The sequence below is a fragment of the Musa acuminata genome, chromosome BXJ3-4, assembly GCF_036884655.1.
Source record: "Musa acuminata AAA Group cultivar baxijiao chromosome BXJ3-4, Cavendish_Baxijiao_AAA, whole genome shotgun sequence".
In the NCBI taxonomy this organism is placed as follows: domain Eukaryota; kingdom Viridiplantae; phylum Streptophyta; class Magnoliopsida; order Zingiberales; family Musaceae; genus Musa; species Musa acuminata.
Window position 1 is genome coordinate 4,203,803 of NC_088352.1, and position 13,010 is coordinate 4,216,812.

General features: G+C 37.8%; 2 protein-coding genes and 1 pseudogene across 4 annotated transcripts; 2 read left to right on the forward strand and 1 right to left on the reverse strand.

The window, feature by feature from the left end:
• The first annotated feature begins 200 nt into the window (after positions 1 to 200).
• Positions 201 to 1,008, forward strand: LOC135635076 (NAD(P)H-quinone oxidoreductase subunit 2 A, chloroplastic-like; annotated as a pseudogene).
• A 2,833-nt stretch (positions 1,009 to 3,841) lies between these two features.
• On the reverse strand, positions 3,842 to 10,523 carry LOC103980677 (lysine-specific demethylase JMJ26-like). Of its 3 annotated transcripts, none has more exons than XM_065147605.1 (14): positions 10,043 to 10,523; positions 9,734 to 9,838; positions 9,245 to 9,378; positions 8,881 to 8,980; positions 8,650 to 8,782; positions 8,505 to 8,568; positions 7,665 to 8,412; positions 7,189 to 7,518; positions 5,284 to 6,636; positions 5,123 to 5,195; positions 4,885 to 4,970; positions 4,644 to 4,763; positions 4,461 to 4,531; positions 3,842 to 4,221 (listed from the first exon to the last, which is right to left on the reverse strand). In XM_065147605.1, the coding sequence occupies exons 1-14, from the start codon at positions 10,430 to 10,432 to the stop codon at positions 4,164 to 4,166; spliced, it is 3,765 nt and encodes a 1,254-aa protein (XP_065003677.1). In that variant the 5' UTR covers positions 10,433 to 10,523; the 3' UTR covers positions 3,842 to 4,163. The 3 variants fall into 3 exon arrangements, with proteins under 3 accessions (XP_065003677.1, XP_065003676.1, XP_065003678.1); XM_065147604.1 differs by having other exon boundaries at positions 9,638 to 9,838; XM_065147606.1 differs by lacking the exons at positions 9,734 to 9,838; positions 10,043 to 10,523 and adding an exon at positions 9,483 to 9,598.
• Positions 10,524 to 12,029: 1,506 nt separating this feature from the next.
• On the forward strand, positions 12,030 to 13,008 carry LOC103980678 (agamous-like MADS-box protein AGL61). Its single transcript, XM_009397137.3, has one exon. It carries the CDS (start codon positions 12,125 to 12,127, stop codon positions 12,635 to 12,637), a length of 513 nt encoding a protein of 170 aa, XP_009395412.2. The 5' UTR covers positions 12,030 to 12,124; the 3' UTR covers positions 12,638 to 13,008.
• The last annotated feature ends 2 nt before the right edge of the window (positions 13,009 to 13,010 follow it).

Consider the following 13,010-nt stretch of genomic DNA (forward strand, 5'->3'; position numbering starts at 1 on the left):
ATGATTGTATTTTTCAATTTTTCTAACTTGCTCTTGTATAACCAAGGTCGAAAGGATTGGAAAAGTTAATCATTCATAACCACTGATGAAGAATTCCTCGAAAAGTTAAGGATTAGTAATTCTTTTTAAAAATTAAATAGATTCGGAAAGTAATCAAAAAATGAAAAAAGATGATTTCTTTCTTTTATCACTTAGGAGCCATGCGAGTCTCATGCATGGGTTTGAATGAGAGAAAGAAGGAATCCTTTTTTGTCAACCGTGACTCTCTTGCTATCCTCATTGGTTTTCTTTCTATTACTTCAAAAGTAATGGATTTAGCCACATAAATTTTTGATATTCCTTTTCATTTCTCATCAAATGAATGATATCTTCTTTTAAAAATCATAACTATTTTTAGCATGATACTGGGGATTCTCATTACTATTACTCAAACAAGTATTGAATGTATGCTTCCATATTCGTCCATCAGTCAAATAAAAAATATAATTAGTGAAATAATTATTAAAAACTCAAATAATGGATATGTAAGTATGATAACTTATATGTTGTTCTATGTCTCCATGAATCGAGGAACTTTTGCTTACATTGTATTATTTGGTCTATGTTCTGGAACTAATATTCGAGATTATATAGGATTATACATGAAAGATCATTTTTTAGCTTTTTTTTCAGCCCTATGTCTCATATCTCTATCAGGTCTTCCTCTACTAGTATGTTATTTTTGGAAAACTCCATCTATTCTAGTGTGGATGGTAGGACATATATTTCTTAGTTTCAATATGACTCCTTATGAGTATTGTTTCTATCTACTATTATCTAAAAATAATCAAGTCATTAATGATCATATGAAATCAAGAAATAACCCCTTACGTGTAAAATTATAGAAGATCTCCTTTAATATCAAATAATTCCATCGAATTAAATATAATTGTATATATGATAGCATCTAATATACCAAGAATATCAACAAACCCAATTCTTGCAATTGTTTAGGATACCCTATTTTAGCTTGTAGGTTTATTTTTTAGTTCAAGATTCCTCTTACTAACTAGAATAAAAGAATTAGTAAATCTATTTCACCTAACCCAAAATGGGAATGGGTTGGGGTTATGAACTTATAATCATGGAATCGACTCGATCATCAAATTATTTATTTCATATCGGACTAGACAAGAATAGGGTTATGTACATTCTTATTATGACGATGAGTTATTTAAGCGTATGTAAATATATACTATGTTTACATATGGATCACTACATTATTACATTCTATTTAAGATTAGGAATAGGCATAACTAAACCTCCTTTTGATATATTTATTAGTATTTGAGTATTATATTCACTTCTTTTTTGGGCTTCTGTTGAATTGAGAAATAGGTGGTAACCTTTGGATAATTCAAATTGAAGAAATTTGATATCTAACCCAAGCCTATATGACATGATCGATTAATAGAAATACTCCAACACTCTATCTTTGTCATATATTCCATTTATTACATTAGATAGATATCATATTCATGAAATACAATTCACTTTCAAGATGCCTTGATGGTGAAACGGTGGGCACATGAGACTCAAAATCTCGTATTAAAGAGCATGGAGGTTGGAGTCCTCTTCGAGACATAATATTAAAAATGCTCATTCAATGAGTAATTCAATAACAAATTTTAGATATAATTAATATTAATATACTAAGTATCTTATCTGTTCATACGAAGTATTTCGATAATCCCCACGATCCAAGTCTAAGTTGTTGGAATTAGAATAGGTTTGACACGAGCAAAGTCTTAGCGATCTTCTCTATCTAATGAATGAGGAGTTCATTTGAAAATTATCTGTTATGCACCCACCCCTGAATATTTGATTCAAGAGGAATCACACAATGGTAGATTAAAAAAAATCTATGTTAAAATACTCATAACCCAATAGATAAAGTACATTACATAGTTCATTTTAGGGATTGACGACTTACCCATTTAGTGACTTTGGCACTAGGTGTTCCTAAAATGGATTGGGTTGGTGAATTAGAGAATATATAGATGTTTATTGGCATTCCAATCTTTCTTCTCCTTTCAGGGCTTATTTGAAAGAGAATCTAGTACCTCTTGATTGTGAATATCTGAATATGATGAATCAACATTCGTAGATATTGTTGTTTTAGAACAAACAATTAGAATTAGGTTCAGTGATCTAGAATATGTATTATCCATATGGGGAATCTTCCAATTGAGAAGATCTATCGGCCTAAGACAAAGAGAAAGGTCTATTTATTTTTTCTAGTTATTTAGTTAAACCAATGATTATGAAGCAGATAACAATAAGCATTTCATCAACAAACATATTTTTGATTTTTCGATGGATTTACATAGTTTCATTAATGAAATTGATGTAGCGAGTAATAAACTGTAGATATTCACCGTTTAAGAATTCTTGTTTAGGCAGTTCATATCATCTCAATGGAACCCCCTTTTTTTTTTTCTAAGTAAAATCCCCTGGTGGTGTATGAAAGAATGCAAAAAATACTTTCTTTGATGTAGAATAAGAAGCCTTTATATCTTCATGCATGTATTTAATTTATTCAAAGTTATTAGTATGAGATCCACTTTTTTTGAGAAATATAACTCAAAGCAATAAAAAGAATATTTGTAGTGAAACATCTTTCACAATCCCTAGAGAAATAGTTCTCTAATAGATTAAGAGATAAGTAATTCGATTATATTATGTAATCTATATTCACACATAGATAATGAATGTTTTGGAATCTATATTATGCAAGGAGACATTATTTTTGCTAATTCGAATTGAAGGGTGATACCATTACGATAATATCATTCGAATTGAAGGGTCATATACGAACATTCATTATAGTTAGCAATTTCATATCAAAATCATTATCAATATCATCAATATCGATATCGTCACTATCATCAAAATCGTAATAATTAATAAGATAATCTTTAAACTTATCATATGCGAAATACGATAATGAAAGGAACATGAAGTTTGTTACGAGATATTTAACCAATTCCTATAGAACCTATCATTATAATACTCCTAGAAGAAGATAAGGCTAAGAGGAGCGAAAAGAGTTTTCCAAAACTATTAGCTCCATTTGTGAATAAATAATTGTGAACAAAGAATATTCATTTTTCTATTAAACAGGATCCACTCATAATTCATTATATAATTAATAACTAATTATCATAAGTAATTCAGTTCATTGGGTCATTGGTTAAGTCAACTAGTCAACTGATTAAATCATATATTTAACATTACTTTTATTTATTAAAATATAAAATATGAAATATATTATGAATTAAAAGAGGATCAGAGGGTAATGAAATCAATGGAGCTTTCTTTCACTTTCATCCTTACAATAAAAAAAATTAAATATCCTTAGAAAAAAAATCAAGCATTTTTCGTAGCAAATAAAAAGTTGGTAACATTTCAATCTTTGAATTCTTGATTACTAATTAAATTTTTTTAGAGCCAGAATTTGGGCGTCTCATTTTTAAAGCAATATATCAAGGAACAAAAAGTTGAGCATGTGAAAGACATTACCACTTCTTTGACCTCTTCACTCTTAGTATTAGTCCGTTATTTAAATGCTTATTATGGTCTATACTTCAAACGGTTTTAACTTATAATAATAGCACTTTAAATATTGAAGTAACGCTATGATTTATTTACATTTATTATTACCTTATGATTTATTTTAGACCTGAAGAAGTAAAGAGCTAATGCTAAAGAAAGCTCCCAAAGATCAGTAAAATAAGGCATATATGTGAAAACTTGGGTACTACAAAAAACAGAGAGAACCCCACAAAGAACAGAGGCACACTTAGAGAAACTATATATGACATATAGGTTCACAGTGGATACAAAATTTACATTTGCTACAAGATGTACAAAATCCCTCTTCTCCCTTGGTTATGTCATGGCTATTTGCAGCACGAACCAAAAAGAACAGACATAAGTATCAGTCTGCCGAGGAGTAGCTGATCAAAACGAGGGAATGTAGCTGATCAAAACTACATAAAATTTCTCCATTGAGAGTGAATTTTCAACAAGTTGAATCTATAGCTCAAAATCTAATACAACTGTTAACTTCATTATGGTGATGGAATAGTCTGGCTGATGCTGATCGATTAATGTCACTTGTTTTATGTTTCATCTTCTTCAGATTCTACCAATGGTTCCTCCTTGGATATAGCATTGCACCTGACAAAATATGAAACATGGTCAATTAAGTGAACCATTAAAAAAAAAACATCACACAAACTGGAACCATTCAAGTTGAAAACTATGGACATGGTACTAATTAAGTGAACCATTACACCACAGACGAAATCAGTATTAATGCAGTTTAAAGCATAAATAAACATTAAGCAGAATCAATAATCATCAACAAAGTTCTGTTAATTCTTAAATGAGACCATTCAGATTCAGTGCCAGCTCACCCTGATATAAACTTGTCGTCTTCTAAATCCTTTATGACTTGGTTAAGCGCATGAAGAGCAATTTTCTTTATCTGGAAAGTTTAAATGCAGCAAGACGACAGTATCAGAAAGAAATACTGCAAGGCAAAAGCTGCAAATGACAAATAACTGGAATACTAGTAAGTGTGCAGATGCATGTCACACCTCCAATTTATCTTCCTTAGCCTTGTGCTCCTCTGGAAGCTTGCGAAACTCTTCTGTCAAGCGCATGCACTCCCAGACATTTTCAGGAGACACGAAGTCTACTGCTACTTTTATGCATGACTATTCAAGTGGTAATCAAGAGAAGTTTTAGTAACTAATAATTCCACAGTGCATTTAGAAGATGATTAGTAAGGATGATAACAATCATATTTATTGATGAATAAGCATAACTCTGGTAGACCTTTAGATTTCTGACTTGATGGGGACACCCAGCTGGAATTAAGACCGCCTCTCCAAGCTTTTGTTCAAAGGTCCAAGGCTCAATTCCTGCACAAATACAAGCATGACATAACTTATTTTTAAAGTGCCATTTTATCAGCATTTGTACATATTAAAATATGTTCCCATAAATATTTTGACCGAGTTCATAATCAACCAGAAAAGAAGTACTAGAACTTCATTGTGCAACATCAACTAACCATATTCAGCCTTCAGCTTCTTTTTGTGCGCCACGGTCAAATAAAAAGACTGATCATGTATGGGATGTATCACCTGATAATAAAGAAAAACAATTAATTACAAATTGAACGAAAAAAAATGAAGTGGTCACATAATCCTGCATTGATGAAGACACTCTCACCTGTTCTACTGGCAAACAGTGTACATGCCTGAACTCTCTCGAGTGCTTCTTAAGGTATTCTTGTAGCATCAAACTGTCTTCTCTTCGAAAAATGTCCCATAGAGCACCACCTTCTGTCTGTTTTTGCTCTATGCTGTTACCTGAGGAAGCAGGTTGTTCTTCACCTTCTCTGTCTGTTACCTCTGAACTCCTTTTAGTGGAACAACTATCCTCCACCATGGAACCATCAAGATCACCATCAGCAGCTCTTGTGGAATCAAATTTCCTCCTCTTTTGTCGAAGATAAACGAGTTTACTCCCTCTCTTTGCCTTTCTACCTCTGACTTTCCTTACTTCATCTGGCTCTCCAGAAACATCACAATTACTTCCCACGGGTTTCCCCACATCATTCCAAGAATCATCTTCTCGCACAAGACTAGTTGCTTCCTCCTTGGTTAGAAGCTCCCCTAAATTATCAGTCACTACCTTGATTCTTCCCTCATCATCACTTGGTTTCCCATTGAGTGCTTCGCTATCTTTAGTTTTGTTGCAAAGTTGACTAACGCAATCGACTAGACTGATTCCTGCAGAGCAAAATTCTCCATCACTTTTAGGTTGAGCATCAGAATGGGGCAGGTTTTTGTAGCTCTGCAGCACAACTGGACAAGCATCATCACCTATTTCAACTTTCTTACCAGTATCATCATGAGATCCTTCTTTCTGAAATCCATTTACAGGAGATTCTTTTGGAGAAGAGTCAGAAGCAGCAAATTTATCATTGGCAGCATCTCGTGAGTCAATATCAGCCATCTCTGATACAATGTGAGATTCATTGGCAACTTTGAGATCATCAGAGGTAATGCCATAACTTTGAGATCTGTTCTGGTCAATGCTATCTGTTGCATGTTTATCTTTAATAATTTCTTGGCCACTGGCAAAGCAAAAGGCACTTTGATTCACATTTTTATCTTCTAAATCTTCAACAACAGCATGCAACTCAGTGCCTTTAATGACAAGATTGGAAGTATACATTGCATTACAAATTCCACCAATTGTCTGATAATTGCCCATAGATTTTATATTGCCCTCTGAATCTATTTTTGGATGAAGCTGCAGGGAGCACACATTTTGCTTTTCTTTTTCAGCTGACAGGATATCAATTTTTTTATTATCTCCTGGAAAATTCAGAGTGCCATCAACCATCTTCATTACAGATTTCTCTAATGAAGGTGCTGATTGGTTTGTCTGACATGTCTGTTGAGTATAAAGTTGTTCTCGCATATCTTGATCAATATGTTTCTTTTTCAACTTCTCTATAATAGGAAATTGATAGTCTCTAAGGGTAACCTCTGATGTATGGGTCAATACATTCACCTGAATTAAAAAAATGAAATGTTTGTCAGCATGATTTCCTGATTAAGCCGGGCAAAACATAGGTGTGTCAATTATTATAAGGTAGGACATGAATAATGTTAGCAGATAAGCATACTCCTACAAAAGAAAGAGTAACTACAATGCACATAGAAAAAATGGAATAAGACAATTTTGGTCAATGAAATACATTTCATGAAACAGACCCCTAGTCAGCCAAAAGAACAGATGAAACTGAAAATATAAACACCCACAACAGATAGGACAAACTTTTTTTTTTCATGTTTTTTAACACTCAATGTACCAAACAACTGACTAATGGTATTTCCAATAATCAATTGATAATGATGTAGAACAACTCCTGTCCTGGAATATCAAATTGTTCAAGTAAATGCATTATGAAATCGCAGTTCAAGAACCAGATTTTGCAACCACAAGAAAATGACATCAAGCACAACAAAGTAACAATAACATTATTCTACGGGCTCATTTCATTTTCAGTTCAAAGAGGACTGACTGGCATATACAAAGTACTACTTGGGACGTCTTACTTACAGCATCAGATACGTCGCAGTGAAGCTTTGTAACAGAATCACCCCTTCCTAACTCCTCAGCTAGTCCATAAGCGATATATGTTTTTGGTCCCAAGTCTGGCTTCAAAACATCCTTAGGCAGCTTGACTGCAAGATTAAGAGGGCCAGACCTAGGATCTGTATACTCTGGAAATGGTAAAGCAGAGATAAATTCAGCACCATGGCGGGGCAACCGTTCCTCAAAGCAACTGGATGGAGGCCAATCTTTAAGTTTGAGCATCTCAGGCCATTTGTTGTAATGAGTCCGTCCTTCAACATAACCCCGGAAAAATTGGGCAATGTTTATCTCAACCTGCAATACAGGAAACAATTGTAAGAATACCATGCTATTAATGAATTACAGATAAATAACACAATTCACTGGAAAATAACTAATTTAAAAAAGACAAAATATAAGGTTGTGTCTTCACCAAAAGAACTTTAGAACTGAAAACTAACCTCACACCAATCCAAGCAGTCAATTGCTTTCACTGCAAATTTCTCAGGTGCCTCCTTTGACACTGTCCTCTCCCGTAGAGCTCGCCACATGACCAACGGCTCCCAACTCAGACCAGATGTGAGTTCAAGAACATCTCTGACAATCACGGGCTCACCCTTCTCCCAGTGCTTTTGGAAGTGCTCTATTTCCCCATTTTGTGCATCACTAGCAGAAGGACAGTACAAGTAGTTGTCATCAGAATTCTCCCGACATGCTGCTTTTCGCTGCATCTTCCCAGCACAATCATTCTGGCCAGACGTGATGTTACAAGGGCACTTATCAGACTTGTTACTATATTTTGTGAACTGGTTGCTCTTGACAATCTCATCACCTCTCTCTTCCAAACCTGAAAGAAACTTCTCATCAAACATGCACTTTAACTCCAAAATTGAACTACCACATCCACCTATCTCTTTTGGAGGGCATGAAATGCTGCCATCACTGTTGGCTTTCCATTCTCTTAGACAAGACAAATAATCAGCAGAGACATGTTCTTCAGTGGAGAATCTCCCTCGAACTTTATTTTTATTATTAGGAGCTGCTCCATGCAAATATTCTCTGCCTCTATCATGATACTCCAAAATTACAATCCCATGCCCCCCAGGAGTGCAACCTTCACGAAGCTCATGGCAGCAGCTAAGGCATAAATCATACAAACAGGTTGGACAGCTTCTATGAAAATCAACAATACCTGTTCTGCAATTGTTGCTGCACCAAATCAAATCAAGAGGTTAGGGCTGTCAAAGGCTTGAGATCATTCCAACACAAGTATAGCATTAACTCCAGGAAAAACATCCTACCAATATATGCGTTCATCCTGTTCACACTCAGATACTCTTACTTTTATATCAGATGAGACAACACCTGGCCGGAGAACAAATTTTAGCAGCATTACAAAAACATAAACAAAGAAGTGCAACAACTTGATGAAATTTATAGTCATACCTCGAATCTTAGCTTCAATCTCTATCTCAACCAATTGTTCCTGGCGTAGGTCCCTCAACCATGGAAGCAACAATTGCAAAATATAACAGCAGTATCTGATTTTGGCAGCTTTCTTGATCATCTTTTCTGCAGGCTGAAGCCAAAAGAGAGAAATTAGATGCAATACTAATAAAATGACAGGAAAGCACACACAACAAACAGAATGGACTCCTCCAGGAAACAAAAGCAAACCTTGGCAATACCCTTCATTCGCAAGCATGCCTTGCAATTGCAATTGTTGTGACAGAATGGACATTTTTCCGCAAAATCTGCCTCTGATAAGTGAGGGTACCTAGAAAGCAATCATAGTAGAAAAAGTAATGATACAAGAAATACATATAACTCCCAGATTTCAAATTGTATAAAACACAAAAGAAGTTCTTGCATCATAAATTCCAACCATATGGTCGCTGTCATGTTAATTGAGAGTGATTAGAAGAAGTATTGTAAATTGATCAACCCTAACAACTAAAGGAAGGCAGCAGTATTCACCATAATCACTCACATCCAATACAAGTAGCAGCAGAAGGAATCATAAAACAAGGGAGAAGCTCACCAACGTTTTATGCATTTTTCACAGTAACGCTTTCTTCTGCAAAACATGCACCATATGACCCTTCCTTTGTCATTCCTCTGGCATTGGTGACACATAAGTGCATCATCACCCGTCAGTGGGTTTAACCTAGTTCCCTAGATACCAGCCGCAGACAACACATATATCAAGATTTCAACTAACACAAAAATGACGAAGAAAGCCGTAAGCACGACAAACAAAATGGGATAAGGCTGAATACCGGTGGATGGTATTCATTATATGAGACCTTCGTGGACTTGGACATGGTACCCTAGATACCAGCCGCAGACAACACATATATCAAGATTTCAACTAACACAAAAATGATGAAGAAAGCCGTAAGCACGACAAACAAAATGGGATAAGGCTGAATACCGGTGGATGGTATTCATTATATGAGACCTTCGTGGACTTGGACATGGTACCAGAAGAATGACCGGTTTCCTTATTCTCCTGACTTGCATTCACTACCTTTCTCTCAGTCTTTCTTCTCGTCCTAGTCTTCTTATGCAGCTGCAGCTTCTTTCTTTTCTTCTTCCCATTCAAACACTCATCGTAAAACTCCTCATCGGTGTCCTACAAGTAGGTCACCACCACATGAAGGAAAGTATAACGGATTAATCTAAAACCATAACCAGAGTCAATAAGATAAAACACTATCCACTTAAAAATGCATACTATGGCAAAAGATACAGCCATGGAAATGGAAAGAAGAAAGCAGCAAAGATTGGGCCAAGGATGTTACAGAAATTCAAATCACATCAAGAAATAGGGGCTTGCCTTCATCGACGTCTCATCCTCCTCTGCGCTGCCGGAAGCGCCCTCCAACATCGGCCTCACGAGCCTCACCTTCCTCATCAACCCGGCATCTCCCTCGGCGACCGCAGCCGCAGACCGGGGAGCCTCATCGTTCTTCCTCGGCCGTCTATTTCCCTCCCCGGTCTTCTCCTCTCCCCTTTCCTCCTCCACCGAAACCCTGGGCCTGCTCGTCCCGGACCTCGAGGAAGAAGACGAACCCGTCCCGCCTTTCCTGGCATCAAGCTGATTGTAGTGGTAGGAGCAGAGGGAACGGCGCTCCAACCGCCATCCCTTGCAGCGCCACCTCTTTTCGCTTCTCCGAATGCACCGCTGCTCGTCCGGCGGGGTCTCCGCCGGCTCCTCCGTCGCCATAGCTCAAGATCCAAAGGAAAGGAAGCCCTACTCTCTCTCTCTCTCTCGAAGACCACAGTTTCGAAATCCTCCTCTCTCCCGCGAAACAGTGGGAACGCAGAGGGATGACGAAGTGACGAAACAGCAGTTAGTGCGTCACTTATATTCGTGACTCGGGGAGGAGCTCGCCAGGTAGCGGGAAACGGGAAACGCGGAGTGGAATCCGACACTCTCCATCGTCCATCACCTTCGGCGCGGCCTTTAAAGCGATCTAACGGCTCACGAGGAATCCGCGACGCCACGCACGTTAGCCGCGGGTTATTTTCGTCGTCGTTCCTGGGAGGTGAAAAACCAGCGGCGGCTTTGGTTGGGGGATCCGATTTCGCGTTAGGTTGTTCCGGCGGCACATCTTATCGAAACGGGAGGAGATGGAGTTGGATTTGAAATTTTCCTCCGAGGCATATTAAAAGAATGAATTTGCGGAAAAAACTCTTAAATGTGAGATTTTATCATACGGTCTCAAGTTTGAACAAAAATTATAAAATATATTTTTTTAATGATTATTCTGTTTTCATCGACCATCATCTTTTACCTGGCCCTCGCATTTTCATTCTGTTACCCGGCCCGCGTATTTTCATTCTATTGATCACTCTCGACTTGCCTAGTGATGGAGGCATAACCTCCGTGGCTCTTTCGTGACCAATGATAGAGACATTGAATGAGGATAAATTGTCTTCTCTCCTTTCTCACGTCGAGGAGATGACACAAGGACATCTTATTAGCGAGAAAGAGGCGCAAGAAGGTCGCGATCCTAATGTGCATCAATGGGCCCATATGTCAAGATTATGGATGGAGGGGGGTGGATAAGGTTGCGAGTAGCGATAGTGAGTCCTCGTGCGAGGGTTTCGAGTAACATGATGAGGGTTACATGCGACGGTGTAAGGTGGAAGGGGGTTTAAAAAAAATATTTTTTAAAAAATTTACTAAGTGTAAAATAATCTTTTCATGCAAAAATATTTTTTTTTAATTAAAAATCACTCATTTATTCCTAACCGACAATCTCGATCCACATATCATCAAAATTTTTATAGTACATTGTAAAAATATTGTTAGACTATTACCATAATTATTCCTAACGTATGATTATTATAGTATGCATTAATAAAACTATCTTATACACATTTACACATACATACGTACTTAATGAGTTTTTTTTATAAAAAAATTCAGAATACTCATTAAAATGATAAAAATATTTTCACAAGAAATTTTCCTTTAAAAAACTTTAAGTTTCTATATTTTTAGTAAAGCACTCATTTTTAGTTTATTCTTACATAGTTTTTTTCAAGAGCACATAATACCTCTTATTTTTCTAAAAGATCAAATTACCTTTGAGCTTAACTTTGACGATTGCCACCAATGCCCTGCAATGGTCGCCTCAACCCTTTATTGCAGCTTAATGTCCTAATAATCCTTGTAGTTGGGCCTACTCTGTAGTTCCATCTGGACCGTTTGATTCTCAACATCAGCGTGATTGCGTTAAGATATCGTGAGCCAAACAACTGCCCATATTAATCCGTCCACGATATTCTTCTGGATGGTGATCGATCGGAAGCCATTTCCTATTCCAACCTCCTCTCCTTCCGTGTGTCCACAAGAACCGTAACAACTAACAAGAACCCTTTCTATCCTTTCCTTCGCTCTCTCGTATCCATGGCGATGGAGAGTTCTCTGGTAGCGGCGGCGAAGAAGAAGGGCACCAGCCAAGGGAAACAAAAGATCCCCATCAAGAAGATCGAGGACCGTGCGCTTCGCCGCGTGGTCTTCAACAAGCTTCGCAGGGACCTCTTTGGCATGGCCGCAAAGCTCTGCGCCACCACCGGTGCCCGCATCGCCATCATCGTCTTCTCCCCCAGCGGCCGCCTCTTCACCTTCGGCCACCCTTCTGTCGCCGCCGTCCTTCGCGCTTTCCTCCCAGGTCGCCTTCGACGGCCAGCGGAGCCGGAGGAGGTGCTGCGCGGGCCCGCGTTCGCCGAGGCCGAGGAGCGCGCGTCGACCCTGGAGGCGCCGGAGCGCCGACTTGAGAGGCTGGAGAAGTTGCGGAGACTGGCGCTCGCAAGAGCCCACGAGTTGGCGAGTGCGAGGGAAGAAGCGGAAGCGGCCTCCAAGACGACGGACGTCGACCCCGTCACTGCTACTCCGGACGACATCCCTGCCAGAGATTGAACGCAGGGAGACGTACTTGCGCTGCTGGGAGCGAGGTTAATAGGTGGTGTTCCTCCTCCTCCTACAACTACTACTTGATTCTTATGTTTTCTTGCTCAAGATACTTCGCTCCATTAACAAGAATATTAAGATTTGTACATAAAGGGTACCTTTTAGTAAACAGAGTTTGATACCAGAGGGTTTCTAAAATCTTGATTCTTGATCAAGATTTTCCAGAGGGTAAGTAGCAATTAGGCATGGATGTCAGAATCAGTGCAAAAGAACGACTGACATAGGTGATCATGTGTTTTACATACTGGTTGTGGAAAGAATAGTAGAAATGGATAAGATGAGACAACAGTGATGTTTTGTTGTCTTGTTTCTATGGATTACT